This window comes from Bison bison, unplaced genomic scaffold (genome assembly GCF_000754665.1).
Source record: "Bison bison bison isolate TAMUID 2011002044 unplaced genomic scaffold, Bison_UMD1.0 scf7180017864255, whole genome shotgun sequence".
In the NCBI taxonomy this organism is placed as follows: domain Eukaryota; kingdom Metazoa; phylum Chordata; class Mammalia; order Artiodactyla; family Bovidae; genus Bison; species Bison bison.
In genome coordinates, this window is record NW_011494827.1 from 236,670 (window position 1) to 258,647 (window position 21,978).

General features: G+C 44.4%; 1 protein-coding gene across 1 annotated transcript in view; it reads right to left on the reverse strand.

Annotated features, from left to right (window-relative positions):
* OTOP1 (otopetrin 1) overlaps window positions 1–21,978 on the reverse strand; it is a 48,422-nt gene that overhangs the window by 7,910 nt on the left and 18,534 nt on the right. The window contains exons 4-6 of the mRNA XM_010847780.1: window positions 14,522–14,580; window positions 6,809–6,939; window positions 1,691–2,619 (exon numbers count right to left, since the gene is read on the reverse strand). Of these exons, the coding sequence (XP_010846082.1) occupies window positions 1,691–2,619; window positions 6,809–6,939; window positions 14,522–14,580 (1,119 nt within the window). The remainder of the gene's footprint in view (window positions 1–1,690; window positions 2,620–6,808; window positions 6,940–14,521; window positions 14,581–21,978) is intronic.

The following is a 21,978-nucleotide window of genomic DNA, read 5'->3' on the forward strand; positions in this document are numbered from 1 at the left end:
ATATCCAGAGAGACCTTACCATTGAATTTGTTCAGTACTAAACTCGCCCTCCCCGTGAGCCCCCTCCAAAGCCTCCTCCCCATCCAGAGACGCTTAACCTCCATAAATAGCATCACCATGAACCCAGGAACTCAAGTCAGATGAACCTGAGGGTCCTCACACCAAGTGAGATAAATTCTATACAATTCTCCCCATCCCCACTGGCACTGCCCTGGTTCAAGTTCCCATCATTTCCTCTCTGGGCAGCTGTGGGGGCTTCTGTACCAGCTTCCCTGATCTTTGATCTTATCTCTCTCCATCCTTCCTGCACATTGCTACAAGGACATCATTCCAAAACACAAAGGTCTGAGAAGGTCCTCTACCACCCTCAGCATGAAGACCGGACTCAGGCAGGCTTATGAAGCTCTGCTTAAGCCAGATCCATCTAACCACACACTCCATCCTCTTTCCTGCTCTGCTTCACATGGATGGAATTCATGCTAAGCTGCTGCTGCTGCTGCTGCTGCTAAGTCACTTCAGTCATGTCTGACTCTGTGTGACCCCATAGACGGCAGCCCACCAGGCTCCCCCGTCCCTGGGATTCTCCAGGCAAGAACACTGGAGTGGGTTGCCATTTCCTTCTCCAATGCATGAAAGTGAAAAGTGAAAGTAAAGTCGCTCAGTCATGTCTGACTCTTAGTGACCCCATGGACTTCAGCCTACCAGGCTCTTCCATCCATGGGATTTTCCAGGCAAGAGTACTGAAGTGGGGTGCCATGCTAAACTGCTAGTGCTCCCCAAATAGGCCATGGTATCCTATATCTCTGCGCCTTTGCAGATCATGTGCCCTCTGCCCCAAGGCTTTTCCTTGCCTTGACTACAGTTGGCAGACTTCCAACCATTCATAGAGGCTGAGACAGGCAGTACTGAGTGGCCATCTGTACATCTTCATCTTCCTTTTCACCTTCCATCACAGGGGCTAGAAAGCAAAGCATCCACTTCCCCATCCTCCCTGGTAGTTAGGGGTGTTCACATCAATCACAGACATTGCCTGGCACCAGTCCTTCTCTCTGTCTTCCTGTCTTGAACACAGGCATGATGACTGGTGCTACTGCAGCCATCCTATGACCATGTGGCAACAAGCACTACACCAGCAACAGTCAGGCAGAAAGGTGAACAGAGCCTGGATCCTTGATGATAGGGTTCAGCTGCCAGGCCAACCCTGAGCAGCCAACTTCCAGAATTCTTAAGACTGAAAATACTACTTATCAAGCTTCCTACTACTTACAGCCAAAAGCACTCCTCATTGAGACTACGTCTCACCTTAAGCACCCCTTGCTCATTCAAGTCCCTCCCTGAATCCACACTCCCCTTCTCCCTTGCACATAGTCCTGCCCCAGCCTTTGCCGTCTTCACTACATTGTATTTTTTTCCTTGTCTCCTTCTCCCACAAATACTATGACCTTTGTGAGGAAAGAGATTGAGTTTTCTCACTTTTAATTAATTCTTAGTTCCCACCCCAGCCCCTGGCACACAGATACTCAGTACATGGATTTATATTGACAGAATATAAGCCTATGTTCCAGCCTAATATTTTAACCTTACACTTAAATTATTTTGATTATAAGCTGCCTTCACTCCTCATTCAAAAACAGCCCGGAAAATAGATTTATCAATTTTTTTAAAATAAAGAAATAATGATGCAGATTACCGAAATATTGCAGAGGAACAAAAAAGCTGCAATATTCCTCAAGACTCTTCTCTGGGCATTGTCCTGCAGGAAACAGGAGTGGCAGGCTGAGCCCTGGGCCCTTTCCCGGCTCTTATCCTCTTTCTCTTTGCCACCGACTTCTCTCAGACATGTATTTCCATTGGCCGCAGGCGGCATCTCAAGGGCCTGGGGAGCCATGTCCCTGGCCATAGGTCCGTTCTTGAGGCAGGAAGAAGGGAGAGACGTGGCATTGCCATTGTAGACTGTGACCACCCGCAGGGTTCTAATGTCTTCGGAGAGCTTCCCTGGCTCTCGGTGAATGGACTCAATGATGAAGAGGTTCTGGATGTATTTCTCGACAACAGCCAGGATGGAGTAGGGCAGGTTGTACCAGGTGTATGGAGGGCGGGACTCAGCGCAAAGTATGGCCAGGATGGAACCCCAGGAGATGAACCAGGAGCCAGAGGCAGTGCCCACCAGCAGGTCTGCATCCAGTTTGCGGGCCGGGTTTTTGGACTCGTCTAGTGACTGCTCATCTAGCCTATAAATCAGGATCCCAACCAGCCCTGCTGCCCCCATAAGCATCAGCAAGATGCTGGCATACAGGTAGAACATGATGAGTGCCGCCTCGCTCTTGGTTTTGGAACGGCCGATCTGGATCAGATACACCACCACGACCCCGATGGTGGTGGCCAGCACGGTCAGGCCCAGGACCGAGCCCAGCAGGACCCCGTGTGACCTGAACTGCATCTTCTGATGCTGGTGACTGTCGACCTTGCGCCCGATGTTTTTCCACAGGACGTAGAGCATCGTGGAGGCCAGGATCTGATACTCTATGTTGAAAGGATAGAGGTAGTACATCCCGTGGGAGATGGCCAGGCAGAGGGTCGGGGGTGTGCAGTTACACGGAGGCGTGTGGTCATCTAAAACTAGGGGAGGCAGATCACAGGGGAGGGCGATTAGCATGTTCATGTGATGACATGGAAAACCACAAAGAAATATTGTCACTATGGATGCATGCTTGGGTTTGCCCATTGAATGAAAAGCTTTGTGTCATGGCTTATTGTCATGCTGAATATCCTGTCTAACTTGACAGCCGTGAATGTCCCCCAGAGAGTACTGATTACGTGAATTAGATCTTCTCCAGACATCAGAATGTTGTCCAACCATTGGAAATGATATTGTAGCAATCTATTTACCAACATACAAAGATGTTCAGAAGATACTGGTGAACAAAAGCAGCTTGCCAAAGAGGCTAGAGCATGACTCTCTTTTTATAAGTTACAGATATAAAGGTGACATAGAGAGACAGGGAGATAGACAGACATAGAAGATGTCTGGAAGGCCACAGACTAAAATGTTAACAATGGTTATCGCTGGGTGGAAAAATAGCAGGTGATTTTTCTTTGGTTTGCTTTTCTATTTTCTTTCTTTCAGTAAAAGAAACATCTCAAAGTATCTTTTTTGCAGTTTTATTGAGATATAATTGACATATTTGTGTAAGTTTTCCTTTAGGTTTTGCTTCACTGTATTTTCCAAGCTTTCTATATGAATATGATTGACATGTATTATTTTAAAATTACTTTTTTTAAAACAACCTTGTGAGGGAAAATGCCTCTTATTAGGAAAGATTTTCCTCTTGAGAATATCTGAAGCCAGCAAGTGTGGCAAGAGACAAGTCCCATCTTCTGGAAGAAACTTGTTGATTGTATAAAGGACCATTTCATAACAAGGAGGGGAAATGCTGTAAGTAAATAAGTAAATATGCAGCAAAAGCCTTAAAGTTGGTGTAAAGACTATGGCCTATAATTCCAATCTATTGCAGGGGACAAGTCAAAAATATAATCAAAGCATTAGGTAAAATTTTGTTGTGTGTTTCTGAGAAAGAAACAGAAGCACTCAATGTGGCACAATTTAGAAAGCATTAGATGGATTTTATGGCACCCCACTCCAGTACTCTTGCCTGGAAAATCCCATGGACGGAGGAGCCTGGAAGGCTGCAGTCCATGGGGTCTCTGAGGGTCTGATACGACTGAGTGACTTCACTTTCACTTTTCATTTTCATGCATTGGAAAAGGAAATGGCAACCCACTCCAGTGTTCTTGCCTGGAGAATCCCAGGGATGGGGGAACCTGGGTGGGCTGCCGTCTATGAGATCGCACAGAGTTGGACATGATTGAAGTGACTTAGCAGCAGCAGCAGCAGATGGATTTTATAATGGGTTAATTAGATTAATTTACAAAATTAGATGAATGCTATAATACATCTTTATAATGGAATAGTGGTGGTGGTTTTGTCGCTAAGTCGTGTCCGACTCTTGCAATGCCATGGACTGTAGCCTGCCAGGCTCCTCTGCCCAAAGGATTCTCTAGGCAAGAATACTGGAGTGGGTTGCCATTTCCTTCTCCAGGGGGTCTTCCCAATCCAGGAATCAAACCTGCAATGCAGGAGACTGGGGTTTGATTCCTGGGTTGGGAAGATCCCCAGGAGAAGGAAATGGAATAGTATAATGGAATAGTAGGCAGACATTAAAAATATAATTGTGTCTGTGACAACCTAGAGGAGTGGGATGGGGTGGAAGGTGAGAGGGGTTCAAGAGGGAGGGGACATACGTATACCTGTGGCTGATTTATGCTGATGTATTGCAGAAAGCAACACAAATTGTAAAGCAATTATTCTTCAATTAAAAATAAATTTAAAAATTTTTAAAGATTAAAAAAATAACAATTCTGTGTTTAATGATGTAAGAAAATAATTATGCTACAATAACAATGAGGGAAAAAGTAAGAACAAATTGTATATCCAGTATTTTTAAATGCGTACCACAACCTGGAATTCAGTTGTGAGCTCAGTTTAAAGGACAGCAGCCAATATTTTTTAATGGAATTGCAATGGAATAAAATAGGATTGACTGAATGGAATCAAACACAATAGAAATTTGAGTATCTTTGATATAGTATGATTATTATTTCATGGGAATATACATGTAGACATAGGGCATTTGGGTTGCAATGTAAAATCTATTTCTTACTGTAGGTGGTAGAAAAAAATGATTGAATATATACCGTATGATCTCAACTACAAATACACAGCACACTACCAAAAACTAACCAGATATTAACAGCATTTAGCTGCACTCCTCAGTAGGTGTTATTGTGGATTTTTTTCTTTACATTTTGCCATTGCTTTAATTTATGATATGTATATACTACTTATAAAATCAGGCAAAAAAGGCTTTATGGTATCATTAATTACCCTCACTTGTTTTTTTATCTGCTAATTCCAAACTCGCAGTCCTTCCCTCCCCTGTTCCCCTCCCCATTGGCAACAAGAAGCCTGTTCTCTATGTCTGTGAATCTGTTCCTGTTCAGTTGGTAAGTTCGTTTGTATCATATTTTAGATTCCACATACAAGTGATATATAGTCATCTTTCTCTGGCTGACTTACTTCACTTAGTGTGATAATCTCTAGGTCCATCCATGTTTCTATAAATGGCATTGTTTCATTCTTTTTATGGCTGAGTAATATTCCATTGTATATATGTACCACAGCTTCTTTATCCATTCATCTGTCAATGGACATTTAGGTTGCTTCTATGTCTTGGCTATTGTAAATAGCACTGCTATGAACATAGGGCTGCATGTATCTCTTTGAATTATAGCTTTGTCTGAGTGTGTATGTATATACGTATATAATGTGTGTGTATATATATATATATATATACACCCAGGAGTAATGTGCCTTACTTTTGCAGAGCACTGCAATTTTCAATACATAAGGAGTTTCCCTACCACTTGTAACCTAACCGTACATCATAAGACTGTATGATGCAAAAGACAAGGAAGAACTCAGAAGAAAAAGGTTCGGATTAATAGAATGTTAGAGTTGACAAAGTTTCCTTTTTTATAAATTAATCTAATCCCACCTTCACCAAGGTCTCTGGAGCCACATTGCTATGATTCAAATCCTGGCTGAATCGTCTACTCACTGTGTGATCTTGGGTTAGTCACTTAACTTCTCTGAGGCCCAGTCGTTTCATCCATATAATAAGGTCAGTGTTGCCTACCTCCAAGTGTTGGGACAAGAGTTTAATGTGCCAGCCACTCAGAGAATGCTTAACAAAACATGTTGTTATTGTTGTCATTGCTGTTACTGTTACTGATTCCAATGAGGAAATGAGGCTCAAGGAGCATGACCTTCCCAAGAGTAGGCTGCTGGTTGGGGGTGGTGAAGAAATATAGTGTGTACCCTGATTTTGTCATCCTCACCCCACTGGTGAGGAAACAGGTTTAAAGTTCTCCTTGTGACTGATCTGGGTTTGTACAGAGAGGACAGATATGCAGTACATTAACGCTGGAGGTACTCATGGAAAGTACGTGGTTCAAGCCCCCTCACGTTATGAATGAGAAAAGAGAGGCTCGGAGTGGTTGAACAGTGTCCAAAAGTCACACAGCCAAAACATGATAGGTATAGGCCCCCAACCTGAGGCATCAGTCACCTGGGCATTGCACCTTCCTCTACCCCACACTCTTCTCAACTCCAGTGCTCTAAGATCAAATCGACAGATAGATTCCAAAAGAGAACTTTGGAAGAAAATGAAAAGATTCACACTACAGGCACTCAAATAGGTACAAGGGGGAATAAAGATGGGCCAAAATTATAAACCAAGTAGAGTTAAATAAAAACTTCAAATGAGCAAAAACCGATTAACCACAACATACCATTAGACATCTATGGATTTTTAAATGTTATACTTGTAGTAGAAAGAACTGGTCGTAGAGGTTTAATTAAAAACACAAACAGTAACAACCACCAATCTTCTGCAGTTGTAAATAAAGACATTCACCTCCATACCAAACTGAACCATGAGAAACCGTGATCAAAATGATGACCCTTGGGTCTGACGAGTCACTAAAGAACCCTTTAATTATGCTCAGCACACCCTACTTATGGAGGCAGGATGAAAGACTTAGGAGGTTTTGAAAGATTTTCAACAACAGGGGATTGTCTGGACGATGTTCAGTTGGGTGGACCCTGCAGGTCTTTGAAACCCATCCCTCTGTCTCTGAGGTTTCCCAGCTGTTTCAACATGACAGCCAGGCATCTCTTATCACTCACCTATAGTTATGTTCCCAAAGCCCAGGGTGATGAGTCGTTCCTTGTGTTCGTTAAGTTGGTGCTTTGACTCATTCAGGACGCTGTTAGCCCACAGAAGCAGGTTGGTGAACACTGAGTGGATCACCCCAAACCTGGAAAACACAAGGACTCACTGCTTGAGCAGCCCTGGGAAACTCTGAGCCCAAGAGATGAGGTGGAGACTTTCTATGCATGCACACACGTGCACACATATACACACGACTCTTTCTTTGCAGTGATTGTGGTTTCATCTGGCAACTGTGGTTTCATCTGGCTAGGAGAAGCAGTTGCATGGAACCTTCCCAAACCAGTCTTGGCACTCTGCCTTAATCTTGAACCTGCCAGGACTCAATTCATTGTCTACAGGACAAAAGGAAAAAAAAAAAAAAGCCCTGGGTCTTGAAAGCAGGGACACAAGGATGGAAATTTACTAAAAGCAGGCAACCAACCCCACCATACCCCAAACCCTTTCTTCCAGAAAGGAAGAGGACAGTTAAGAAAAGATAAAAGGGCTACATTGGACATCTGGAGAGTTCGGTATGTCCTTACTGTTGGGTTGCCAAACCAATGGTCATTATCAATCCTCTCTGTCTTACCATTTACTTCAAAGACACCAAAACAAACCACAGACTTGATATCTGGCCTTCCTTGCAATTAGGCATGGCCATTCTGGCCAGTAGGATGTGAGGTGAAGTCTACTGGCACTACGGAAAAGCTTCCAGTTTCTTGATGGAAGACAACAGAATGAGAAAAGCCTCTTTAGCCTCCTTCTCCCCCTTTTTCCTGGCCTTCAATGTAGACATGAAAACTGGAGTTGTGGCAGCTATCTTGTAACCATGAAGCAACCAACATTAGATGAAACCCTCACCCACTGAGGGAGGCAGAGTGGAAACATTCAGAAAGCCTATTCTGTGATAACACTGTTTAGCAGCTGGAGTTTCAGACAGGTTTAGGAAAGTTGCTGTGTTTAGTTGCTCAGTCATGTCTGTCTCTTTGCAACCCCATGGACTGCAGCTCGCCAGGCTGCTCTGTCTATGGGATTCTCCAGGCAAGAATACTGGAGTGGGTTGCCATGCTCTCCTCCAGGGCATCTTCCTAATGCAGGGATCGAACCCAGGTCTTCCACATTGCAGACGAATTCTTTACCAGATGAGCCACGAGGGAAGCCCAGGTTTAGGAATTAGGCCATATTATTCAAATAGTAAAGAATCCGCCTGCAATACGAGAGACCCAGGTTCAATCTCTGGGTCACGGAGATCCCCTGGAGGAGGGCATGGCAGCCCACTCCAGTATTCTTGCCTGGAGAATCCCATGGACAGAGGAGCCTGGTGGGCTACAGTGCATGGGGTCGCAAAGAGCCAGACATGACTGAGAAACTAACACTATACTACTATTTCACAAATAGAGTAAATAGCCACATTTGGAGTTTACAAATTAGTAAGCACAAGGCTATTCTAGTCTGAGCAGAGTTCTATCCCTGCCTCTGACCACCCTGCCTCCTAAGGAAGAAGAAAAGGGATGACTCTGGACTCTGGAGGACAGGGGAGGGAACTAGGGCAGTATGGTTCCAATGGAGTCACGGTCTGTTTCAGAGCCTCCAGAGTCTCTGCATGGCTGCCAGCTTAACATGTGTTCACATTGGTTGCTTCTAGGGTGCTTAACAATGGGCCTTGCATGAAGCAGGTGCAGCAAATACAGGTGATTTGAGGAGATTCCTTGAAACTTCTAACTGATCACTTCCCAGTGGCAGAGCAGAGGCCCAGAGGATGCAAGCCCCCTTTAACCAAGAGCAGGCTTGTCCATGATCTGCCTACAGAAAAAACGGTACAGTTGGGTCCTCATCCCTGACCTTGCTTCTCCTCTGAGTTTTAACCCAGATGACTCCTCTGGGGCTCCCACGAACACTCGCAAGGCAAGTCTTTCCTTTTTTGAACTGTAGCTTCCTTTGGCCGCTTCCCAATGTCCAGGCGCAAGTGAAGAAGGCAGCAGCGACAGAGGGGTGCGGGTGGGCAGTCTGAGTCAGGTGTTTGCCCATCTGCCTGCCCCTTGTACTCATCCATTTGCTCCAGATTGTGGCCAGCCTTCCCCAGGGCACCTGGGAGGCACTGTATGTACAGAGCCTTTGACAAATGCAGACAATACTGTTTGCCTCCGGCTGGCTGTCTGGCTTTTCTTTTACTTATAATGCACACAGCTCCCCTTTCTTCTCCTCTTTCCTGGCCCAAATGACGTTGCCTAATCCCTGTTCCACAGAATCCAAGCAGGTAAGACCACTGCCACCCATGGCTGCAGGCGTTTTTCTGTCACGCATGTTCCCCAGGAGCTGACAACCTCCGGTTGGTTGATCTGGAAACTGTCCTACAAACTAACGGCAAACATTTCCTCATGCCAGGCTGCCTTGCTCATACTGGGATCGAGTAACCCCAGACCACAAGAAAGAGAAAGATTCCATGAGCCATTTTTTGACCTCAGTTTATCTTTCCAGCTCTGATTTCAGAAGTGCTATTTTTCTAAACTTCCCTCTTGAGAAAAGAAAAGCTCTCAAATCTGTAAGAATTATCAAATCAGGAGAAAAGTCCCTGTATGTACTAAAAGCATGGATAGTGGAGTATTGGCTCAAAAGACCAGAAGAAAAGGGTAAGTCCAAGAGTGGGAAGTTCTGAAACCTCCAGGGCGTGGCAGGAAGTGTCCATGAATAAAGCAGGCCTGGGACACATTAGGCAGTGGTGGGTGATAGGGTCTACATGGGGGCTCATGGTTGAAATGGCTCATTATGTTGACCTCACAAAGAATAAAATCACAAGGACCCTTGAGACTGACCAAATTGCCCAAACGAAGTTATGTTTTCCCCGCTGGTGCCTACCTTCTCAAAGCTATGAGACCCCCAGATTCCAGACCTCTGGCTATGTGACCACAGGACTCAGCAATAGGTTAAAAATTAACCATCCCTTCAGAGAATTTTCCATTGGTGGTATATAAGAAAGACCCCATCAGAAAGGGAGGACTCTCGTTCTCCGTAAGGGCCAGTCACCCTCTCGTTTCCCTCTAATAAATTTCCCTTTTCTTGCCTGACTGCCCGGGTCGCTCTCTTTTTCTCTGCACTCCGTCTTAAGTGGGGACTGTAGCTAAATGAGTGGCCAGCTCCCATCTGGAGGGAATGATCCCAGCTCAGCCCTAGCTCTTTGCTGCCATGGACATTTTGGATTATCAAACCTTCCAATTTTTCTGGAGACATTTAACTCTGGGGACTTCCCTGGCTGTCCAGTGCTTAAGACTCCACATTTCCACTGTAGAGGGCACCAGTTTGATACCTAATCAAGGAACTAATATTCCATGTGCCACCCAGCATGACAACAAGTTTTTATAAAAATGTTTTTAAAAAATCTAAAACCAAAAAAAAAAAAAAAATCTAAAACCAAAAGGTGATGAGTAACTCAAAAATGGTTAACGCTTTGCCCTATTTAAAAAAAATAACAGGCTAAATCAAGCTATGAGAATATTTAGTTCAAACTACATACTATCCAATTTAGGAAAGAGGCCCAAGACAGGGAGATTTGTCTCCAATCGCTCAACGAACAAGGTCAAGGCAGGACCAGGTTCCAGTCCTTTGGAATTCCTTTAGATGAAAAACTTCAGTGGGAAATATCTGGGTACATGGCCTAGAGCAGCATTACCCCAAATAAGATAATATAAGACACTGAGGTAATTTTTAATTTAAATTTAAAAAAATTTTTAATTAATATTTAGTTTAAATTTAAATTTAATTTTTAATTAAAAAGACACTTTAATTTCCCAGTAGTCACATTTAAAGAACAGTAAAAAGAAACATGTGAAAATAATTTTAATAATATTTTTTTGTTAACCCCAGTATATCTAATATACTATGATGTCAACTAATCAAAAAGAAAGATTTCACCCAGTAAACCCAGATGGCCACTGAGCCACTGTGATGCCGCGGAAATCGCATTGGATTTAAAGTCTGCATCCAGGTCCCGCCCAGCTATGCACAGGTGAGCTGCATGACCTTGGAGATTCACTTCCTTTCTCGGCCTCCTCCCCTGCTAAGTAGGATCACGATTGTAGCTACTGTCCCTAACCGCCAGGGCCATCATGAGACACTCTCATAAGTAACACATGTAAATGAAAGTGCTTTATGAATGGGAAAGCCCATTTTATTCAGCCAGGAATTCCTGGTAGGACAAGTGGCCCAATAATCATTTGTTGAGAACATCTCACCCTTTATCCCAACAATTCTACTTCCAGGAATTTAACTCAAGAAAATAATCAGAGGATAAGCAACAAGGTCCTACTATATAGCACAGGAAACTATGTTCAATATCCTGTGATAAACTGTTGTGGAAAAGAATATGAAGAAGAATGTATCCATAAGTGTAATGAATCATTGTGCTGTACAGCAGAAATCAACACGACACTGGAAATCAACTGTGTGGGAGCAAGTCACGCAGTCATGTCCAACTCTTTGCGACCCTATGAACTGTAGCCCACCAGGCTCCTCTGTCCATGGGATTCTCCAGGCAAGAATACTGGAGTGGGTTGCCACACCCTCCTCCAGGGGATCTTCCCAACCCAGGGATTGAGCCTGAGTCTGTTATATCTCCTGCATTGGCAGGTGGGTTCCTTAATGCTAGCACCACCTGGGAAGCCCCTAAATCAACTATACCTTAATAATATACATTTTAAAAAAAGAATGAGAGATGTTCAAAAGTATTTTTAACTGAAGATGTTCATCACAGTACTATTCATAATAACGACAAAAACTTCCAAATTCAATGTCCAGTGAGAGGTGTTATGGACTGGATTGGGTCCCTTCAGAATTTATATGTAGAAGCCCTAACTCTCAATGTGACTGTACTTGGTGATGGTGTACAAGGAGGTGTGTGTCAGTCGCTCAGCTGTGTCTGACTCTTTGCGACCCCATGGACTGTAGCCCACTCCTCTGTCCATGGAATTCTCCAGGCAAGAATACTGGATTGCATAACAATTCCCTTGTCCAGGGGATCGTCCGGATCCAGGAATTTATCCTGGCTCTCTGGCATTGCAGGCAGATTCTTTACTGTCTGAGACACCTAGGAAGCCCATATAAGGAGGTAATTAAGGTTAAATGAGGTCATAAGGGTGGGGCCCAGATCCAATAGGACTGGTATTCTTATAAGAACAGGAAGAGACACCAGAGAGCTCTCTCCCCATGCCCAGAGGAAAGGCCAGGTGAAGACATAGGGAAAAGGCAATGCCCGCAAGTCAGGGAGAGAGCCTCACCAGAAACCAACCTGCTGGTACCTTGACCTTGGATGTGGAGCCTCCAGAACTGTGAGAAGATACGTTTCTGTTGTTTACACCCCTCCTCCCCTGCCCAGCATGTGGTACTTTACCAAGGCAGCCCGAGACGAATACAACAGGGCTGTATAATTTGATCAACTATAGCAATGGCACTTTATGCAATCGGTAAAGATCATGGAGTAGAAAAGGTCAGGGGAAATGTTAATGACAAAATGAAAAGAAAAGCCAAGAAGAGCAGGACCACAATTGGAAAAAGAAAAAAATTTCCTATCTATTCACTGAAAAAACAACTGGAAGGAAACCAAAATATGAATAGTAGTTACCTCTGGGTAGCAGCTGTCTGAGGAATCTCTGGCTGCTATAACAAAAGACATTTATTTCTCACAGTTCTAGAGGCTCAACGTCCAAGATCAAGGTGCCAGCAGACTTGGTTTCTGGTGAAGCCTCTCTTCCTGGCTTGCAGATGGCTACCTGTCACTGTGTCCTCACGGGTACACTCAGGGCAGGGGGTGCGAATCACGTGTCTCTTTTCTGTGTGGATACTAATCCCATAAGGAGGACCGTACCCTCATGAACTCGTGACCTAATTACTTCCCAAAGGCACCACCATCAAATACCCATCACCTTGGGGGTTAGGGCTCCAACACATGAATTTGAAGGAGACACAGACGTTCAGTCCATAATGGTGGCATCATGGTGATTTTTAACTTCCACTGTGTCCTTACAAGTTTTATCAGGAAACAAACTACATTTTTTAAGAAGAATGTTATGGAGTAGACACAGTGAAACTCACGCTCCAGAACAAAATCAGCAAGCATTCTCCTCAAGCTGCAAGCCGAACCCAGCCTCAGTGATGGAAAAAGGAGCAGGTGACACACACACCTGTCACTGCCCAGCACATGAAACAGGAGACACTGGATGGAAATCCCTGGCTTGTCACTTGCACTCTGGAGACCCAGGGAAGTCCCCTAACCTGCTAGAACCTGCTGCCACATCCATGTAATGCAGAGAAGAATCGTTACCATAGTTACCCTGACAGAGCCCAGAGGAAACACGAGGATGGATGGGGAAGTCTTTGTCCTGCCCTAAGGGACAATTTGCTTTTGGCTAAGATCAAGTGTAGTCTGGGGGCTTCTCTGGGGGCTCAGCGGTAAAGAATCCACCTGCCACTGCAGGAGACGCAAGAGACGTAGGTGGGTTACAGTACCCGGGGTCGTGAAAAGTCAGACACGACAGAGCAGCTGAACACAAGGGACAATTAAGATGGCAGTTAAAGGTCACTGCCAAGGCCACTGCTCGGGGCTGCACAGGGGAGCAGCCAGTCCACACGCTCCTGCAATGGTGCTCAGATGCCTGGGTACCTTGACCCATTACCTCTGCATATCACCACTAGTGCCTGGCATCAGGCTCAGCACACAGTAGGAGCACAATAGATGCCTCACTGCTGGATGAGCAGATCCTTTTTGCATAATGAGGTTGGTGACAGTTATTTCTAGTCCATGGAAGTCTCCAGGCCAGAATACTAGAGTGGATAGCTTTCCCTTCTCCAGGGGATCTTCCCAACCCAGGGATCGAACCCAGGTCTCCTGTATTGCAGGTGGATTCTTTACAAGCTGAGCCACAAGGGAAGCCCAAGAATACTGGAGTGGGTAGATCTTCCCAACCCAGGAATCAAACCAGGGTCCCCTGCATTGCAGGTGGATTCTTTACCAGCTGAGCTATCAGGAAAGCTCTCTACTTCAATAAAATAGTTCCAACCAGTGCTCATATGTAAGTCACTTTCTTAAATAGCAGTTTTCATTTCAAATGATACTGGGGGACTTTTTTGTGCCTTATGGATAGTTTATATGATGAGGGATCATTCCAGAAAGCAAACAGTGATCCCTTGATGCCTCTATATGTGTGCACAGAGGCTTTCTTACCTGATAATCATAGTTTGCATGAAGGTAACTCACCTCATTAGCCTACAGATTCTCTCCCTTGATCCTCACAATCATCTCAAGAGAAAGACGGGCAGACATAATAATAGACCCAACCCTCAGGGTCCTTATTCTGTGCCAGGAACAAGCTCTACATCAATTACTGCATTCAGTACCCAAAGGCTGGCTATGCTATTATCCGCATTTTACAGATGAGGAAAACTGAGGCTCACAAAGGGGAAGTTTCTAAGAAAACAGAGGCAAAATTCAACTCACATCACCATATTTTTAGGGCTGTCCCAGAAGAGGCCAAAGGCAGAGGGTCCCCTCTCCAGGCCACAACTGAAGGCTTTGCTTGTCAGAATGGAGAAGAGAGTGGTTCTCATATTTTAAATCCAAGTAAGATGGCAGGGATTAGCTTTGTTTGCTCTAAACGAACATTAAATCCAGCATGTAAGTGATTACCCGCAATGTTTACCTTTCCAGTGTTTTGAAAGACTGGATGATATCCTTTGAGTGCCCCCAAAGAAAGTATACCTAAATGGAAACAAAGAAAATAAAGATATATCAATGGGAAAGCCATCACTATATCTGCACAATGAGAAGTTATAAAACCTAAGGGAAGGATGTGGAAAGTGTTGGGCACGTTAGTGACCACCCCATCCAAAAATGACAAGTCATTTCTGGTGATGGTGGCATTCATGTGCTCCAGGGGCACTGCCATGAGAATCAGAGGGAGGCCTCCAGGTTTAGGAGAAAATGGTACCCTGCGTGCTGTGGGGTAGGCCTTGGGGAGCAGCAGCCTGCCTGCCATGATGCCTGTTCACCTGCTTATACCATCCTTATAGGGCTTCATTTGAGAAAATATCCACTAAACTGTTCCTACATCAGTGGCTGGAAACCAAATTTTGAGTGCTTTAAATGAAGACCAGAAGTGATTCAGGGTGGTCTTTTATTTCACTCTACAGTAAGTCTACTATATACAAACCCTCAAGTTGTGAACTTTCAGAGATGTAAGCATGCATTCTTTCAACCTCAGTCAGTCAGTTTAGTCGCTCAGTCATGTCCAACTCTTTGCGACCCCATGGATGCAACACATCAGGCCTCCCTGTCCATCAGCAACTCCTGGAGCTTGCTTAAACTCATGTCCATCGAGTCGGTGATGCCATTCAACTATCTCATCCTCTGTCATCCCCTTCTCCTGCCTTCAATCTTTCCCAGCATCAGGGTCTTTTCCAAGGAGTCAGGCATGAGTGAAATCATAGCTTCCCCTCCGACTCCTATTGCTGACAATACTCCAGTCAGTAACTCTTCTCACCTGTCTGCTCAATGCCAGCCCCTGTATGCCAGCTACACTAGAATACTTTACTTTTCAAGGTGTGTGTGCTATACGGTCAGTTGCTCAGTTGTGTCTGACTCTTCGTGACCCCGTGGACGGTAGACTGCCAGGTTCCTCTATGGGATTTTCCAGGCAAGAATACTGGAATGGGTTGCCATCTCCTCCTCCAGGGGATCGTCCTGACCCAGGGATCAAACGTGCATCTCTTATGTCTCTTGCACTGGCGGGTAGATTCTTTATCACTAGCGCCACCTGGGAAGCTCCCCCACCCCCCAAGGTACTGTCCTGTAAGATTTTAAATGTTTTACTTTTGTGTTTGTTTTTTTATGTATTATTTATTTAAAAAGTATTATGAATCTATTACAGTACAGTACTATATAGCTGGACTTCCCTAGTGGCTCAGTCGGTAAAGAATCCACCTGCAATGTGGGAGATTTGGGTTCAATCCCTGGGTTGGGAAGATTCCCTGGAGGAGAGCATGGCAACCCACTCCAGTATTCTTGCCCGCAAAAGCCCATGGACAGAGGAGCCTGGCAGGCGGCAGTCCATGGGGTCGCAAAGAGTTGGACATGAATGATCGACTAAAGCACAGCACTACATATCTAACTGTGATAGGTGAGTGATTAGGCTAACTTTGTTGGACTTACAAAAAATTTGAATTACATATGGGCTCTCAGAACAGAACTCATTCTTATGTAGGCGATTATATACATATTTGTACTATATTATATCTGTTTCCCAGGTCCCTGGCCATGCAGTCACTAGAAGCAACTCAGGATGCAGGCTAAATGTGGGGAGGCTGTACTGGACCCATGAGCAAATCTCAGTCCCTTGGCCTTGGGCAAGTCTCTTTTCCCATCTGTGAAATGGGGATGATAATGAAACTTACCTTGGTGGATATTGTGAGCAGTGAAATAAGATAATCCATGTCTACTTAGAACAGAGCCTGCAGTAGGTATGTTTTCAGTAAAAGCTCTCTGTTGTCAACTTACTCCTCTGTCTTATGCATAATCTGAGTTCCTAAAGCATTTGGAGCCTAATTAGATGGTAAAGAATCTGCCTGAAGTGTGAGAGACACAGGTTCGATCGCTGGGTCGAGAAGATCCCCTGGAGAAGGGAATGGCAACCCACTCCAGTATTCTTGCCTGGAGAATTTCATGGACAGAGGAGCCTGGCGGGCTACAGTCCATGGGGTCACAAAGAGTCAGACACGACTGAGTGACTATACACTTTAGACACAAACACACGTTGAGCACCTACTACTTGTCAAACACAGCCAGGCACTTCATAAATTTGTCTCAGCTTTCATTTGGCAGATGCGTGCTATAAAAAAATAATCAGACAACACACACTCAAAAATACACCACACATACTCTCTCATCCACATCATTTCACCTAAGATTTACTATCCGGCTCTGGAAAACACTGTCAGGCATGATTCATGAAACATCTAACAACTTACAAAACAGAGAAACAGAGAGCAGTGACTCCTGGTAAAGATGACACTCAGCCCAACAATAAGGAAGCGCTAAAGTGAATTCGTTTTTGTCTATGAATTCTAAGTTAGAAGGCTACTTAGCTGATGCTTTGATAAAGATTACATAGCAGGGGCTTCCCTGGTGGCTCAGTGGTGGAAACTCCACCTATCAATGCAGGTGACACAGGTTTGATCCCTTGTCCGGGAAGATCCCACATGCCAAGGAGCAGCTAAGCCCATGCACTGCAACTATTGAGCTTGTGCTTTACAGCCTGGGAACCGAAGCTACTGAGCCCGCATGCCACAACTACTGAAGCCCGTGTGCCTAGGGCCCGTGCTCCGCAAAAAGAGAAACCACTGCAGTGAGAAGCCCGAGTAGTCCAACTACAGAGTAGCCCCTGCTCGCCGCAACTAGAGAGGAGCCTTGCAGCAACTAAGACCCCGCACAGCCAATAAATAGATAAGTATCTTAACAAGAATACTTTTAAAAAAAGGCTATATAGAAAAATAAAGAAGTTTATGATTTAAGTGAAAAATTGTACACAGAAAATCTGCCCCTTATATATAAAACTTTGATAAGAGTATATACTTGAGTACAAGGAGAGGGAACACATAAAAACAGCAACCAATATTTCAGTTGAGGACTTACAGGTGTATTTTTAGACTCTTTTTCAATTTTTTTCAGTAATGTTACATTTTTTAAATAAATATTTTTAAATCACCATACAATCCAGCAGTTTGACTTCTAGGTACATATCCAAATGAATTGAAAGCAGAGTCTTAGGACTTCTCTAGCAGTCCAGTGGTTAGAAATCCACCTGCCTAATGCAAGTGACACAGGTTGGATCCCTGGTCTGGGAGGATGCCACCTGCTGTGGAGCAACTAAACACCATAACGACATTCTAGCCCTCATTCTAGAGCCCACAAGCCTAGAACTACTGAAGCCTGCCTACCCTAGAGCCATACTCTGCAAGAAGAGAAGCCCGCACCCTGCAAGGAAAGAGTAGCTTCCACTTGCCACCACTAGAGAAAGCCCACGCAGTCCCGCCAATAAATGAATATTTTTTTAAAAGCAGGGTCTCAAAAATATATTTGCACACATACGTTCACAGCAGCATTACTCACAATGGCCAAAAGGTGGAAGCAACGCCAGGGTCTATCAATGAATGAACAGATAAGAAATGTGGTCCATCCATAGAATGGAATAGTTTTCAGCCTCAAAAAGGAAGGAAATTCTGACACATCTACAACATGGATAAATCCATGCTAAGCAAAATGAGCCAGTCACAAAAGGACAAACCCTCTATGTTTCTACTTGTCTGATTCAAAGAGACAGAAAGCTGAATGATTTGGAAAGTTGAATGGCAGTTCCCCAGTGCTGGGAGTGGTAGAAATCGGGAGTTAGTATCTAACGGGGACAGAATTTCATTTTTGCAAGATGAAAGAGTTGTGCTGATTAGTTGCATGACAATGTGAATACATTTAACACTGCTGAACCAAATAGCTCCTCTTGGCCCTCCTGCGCCCACACAGCCACCGCTCCTTGGATGTGGGGTTGCTCCTCTCGGCTGCCACCCCTGACCTCAGATGTGGGGTAGCTCCTCTGGAGCAGGAGCTTTGCTGGAGCAGCCATGAAGAGATACCTCACGTCCAAGGTAAGAGAAACCCAAATAAGATGGTAGGTGTTGCGAGAGGGCAACAGAGGGCAGACACACTGAAACCATATCACAGAACACTAGCCAATCTAATCACACGGACCACAGCCTTGTCTAATTCAATGAAACTAAGCCATGCCGTGTGGGGCCACCCAAGATGGACGGGTCATGGTAGAGAGGTCTGAGAGAATATGGTCCACTGGAGAAGGGAATGGCAAATCACTTCAGTATTCTTGCCTTGAGAACCCCATGAGCAGTATGAAAAGGCAAAATGATAGGATACTGAAAGAGGAACTCCCCAGGTTGGTAGGTGCCCAATATGCTACTGGAGATCAGTGGAGAAATAACTCCAGAAAGAATGAAGGGATGGAGCCAAAGCAAAAACAACACCCAGTTGTGGATGTGACTGGTGATAGAAGCAAGGTCTGATGCTGTAAAGAGCAATATTGCATAGGAACCTGGAATGTTAGGTCCATGAATCAAGGTAAATTGGAAGTGGTCAAACAGGAGATGGTAATCAGCGAACTAAAATGGACTGGAATGGGTGAATTTAACTCAGATGAACATTATATCTAACACTGTGGGCAGGAATCCCTTAGAAAAAATGGAGTAGCCATCATGGTCAACAAAAGAGTCCGAAATGCAGTACTTGGATGCAATCTCAAAAACGACAGAATGATCTCTGTTCATTCCCAAGGCAAACCATTCAATATCACGGTGATCCAAGCCTATGCCACAACCAGTAATGCTGAAGAAGCTGAAGTTGAATGGTTCTATGAAGACCTACAGGACCTTTTAGAAAGTGAAAATGAAAGTGAAGTCGCTCAGTCGTGTGTGACTCTTCTCGACCCTGTGGACTGTACCTACCAGGCTTCCTCTGTCCACGGGATTCTCCAGGCAAGAATACTGGAGTGGGTTACCATTTCCTTCTCCAGGGGATCTTCCCGACCCAGGGGTTGAACCCAGGTCTCCCTCATGGGAGGCAGATGCTTTAACCTCTGAGCCACCAGGGAAGATGTCCTTTTCATTATAGGGACTGGAATGCAAAAATAGGAAGTCAAGTAACACCTGGAGTAACAGGCAAATTTGGACTTGGAATACGGAATGAAGCAGGGCAAAGGCTAATAGAGCTCTGCCAAGAGAACGCACTGGTCATAGCAAACACCCTCTTCCAACAACACAAGAGAATACTCTACACATGGACATCACCAGATGGTTAAACCAAAATCAGGTTGATTATATTCTTTGCAGCCAAAGATGGAGAAGCTCTATATAGTCAGCAAAAACAAGACCGGAAGCTGACTGTGGCTCAGATCATGAACTCCTTATTGCCAAATTCAGACTGAAATGGAAGCAAGTAGGGAAAACCACTAGACCATTCAGGTATGACCTAAATTAAATCCCTTATGATTATACAGTGGAAGTGAGAAATAGATTTAAGGGACTAGGTCTGATAGACAGAGTGCCTATGAACTATGGACAGAGGTTCTTGACACTGTATAGGAGGCAGGGATCAAGACCATCCCCAAGAAAAAGAAATGCAAAAAAGTAAAATGGCTGTCTGAGGAGGTCTTACAAATAGCTGTGAAAAGAAGAGAAGCGAAAAGCAAAGGAGAAAAGGAAAGATATTCCCATTTGAATGCAGAGTTCCAAAGAATAGCAAGGAGAGATAAGAAAGCCTTCCTCAGCGATCAATGCAAAGAAATGGAGGAAAACAACAGAATGGGAAAGACTAGAGGTCTCTTTAAGAAAGTTAGAGATACCAAGGGAACATTTCAGGCAAAGATGGGCTCGATAAAGGACAGAAATGGTATGGACCTAACAGAAGAAGAAGATATTAAGAAGAGGTGGCAAGAACATACAGAACTGTGCAAAAAAGATCTTCACAACCAAGATAATCACAATGGTGTGATCACTCACCTAGAGCCAGACATCCTGGAATGTGAAGTCAAGTGGGCCTTAGAAAGCATCACTATGAACAAAGCTAGTGGAGGAGATGGAATTCCAGTTGAGCTATTTCAAATCCTGAAAGATGATGCTGTGAAAGTGTTGCACTCAATATGCCAGCAAATTTGGAAAACTCAGCAGTGGCCACAGGACTGGAAAATGTCAGTTTTCATTCCAAACCCAAAGAAAGGCAATGCCAAAGAAAGCTCAAACTACTGCACAATTGCACTCATCTCACATGCTAGTAAAGTAATGCTCAAAATTCTCCAAGCCAGGCTTCAGCAATATGTGAACCATGAACTTCCAGATGTTCAAGCTGGTTTTAGGAAAGGCATAGGAACCAGAGATCAAATTGCCAACATATGCTGGATCACGGAAAACGCAAGAGAGTTCCAGAAAAACATCTATTTCTGCTTTATTGACTATGCCAAAGCCTTTGTGTGCATCACAATAAACTGTGGAAAATTCTGAAAGAGATGGGAATACCAGACCACCTGAACTGCCTCTTGAGAAACCTGTATGCAAGTCAGGAAGCAACAGTTAGAACTGGACATGGAACAACAGACTGGTTCCAAATAGGAAAAGGAGTTCATCAAGGCTGTATATTGTCACCCTGTTTATTTAACTTATATGCAGAGTACATCATGAGAAACACTGGACTAGAAGAAGCACAAGCTGGAATCAAGATTGCTGGGAGAAATATCAATAACCTCAGATATGCAGATGACACCACCCTTATGGCAGAAAGTGAAGAGGAACAAAAAAGCCTCATGATGAAAGTGAAAGAAGAGAGTGAAAAAGTTGGCTTAAAGCTCAACATTCAGAAAACGAAGATCATGGCATCTGGTCCCATCACTTCATGGGAAATAGATGGGGAAACAGTGGAAACAGTGTCAGGCTTTATTTTGGGGGGCTCCAAAATCACTGCAGATGGTGACTGTAGCCATGAAATTAAAAGACGCTCACTCCTTGGAAGGAAAGTTATGACCAACCTACATCGCATATTGAAAAGCAGAGACATTACTTTGCCAACAAAGTCCATCTAGTAAAGGCTATGGTTTTTCCAGTGGTCATGTATGGATGTGGGAGTTGGACTGTGAAGAAAGCTGAGCACCAAAGAATGGATGTTTTTGAACTGTGGTGTTGGAGAAGACTCTTGAGAGTCCCTTGGACTTCAAAGGAAATCCAACCAGTCCATCCTCAAGGAGATCAGTCCTGGGTGTTCATTGGAAGGACTGATGCTGAGGCTGAAACTCCAATACTTTGGCCACTTCATGCGAAGAGTGACTCATTGGAAAAGACCCTGATGCTGGGAGGTTTGGGGCAGAAGAAGAAGGGGATGACAGAGGATGAGATGGCTGGATGGCATCACTGACTTGATGGACATGAGTTTGAGTGAAATCTGAGAGTTGGTGATGGACAGGGAGGTCTGGTGTGCAGCAATTCATGGGGTTGCAAAGAGTCAGACATGACTGAGCGGCTGAACTGAACTGAACTGAACTGAACCGAACCGAAT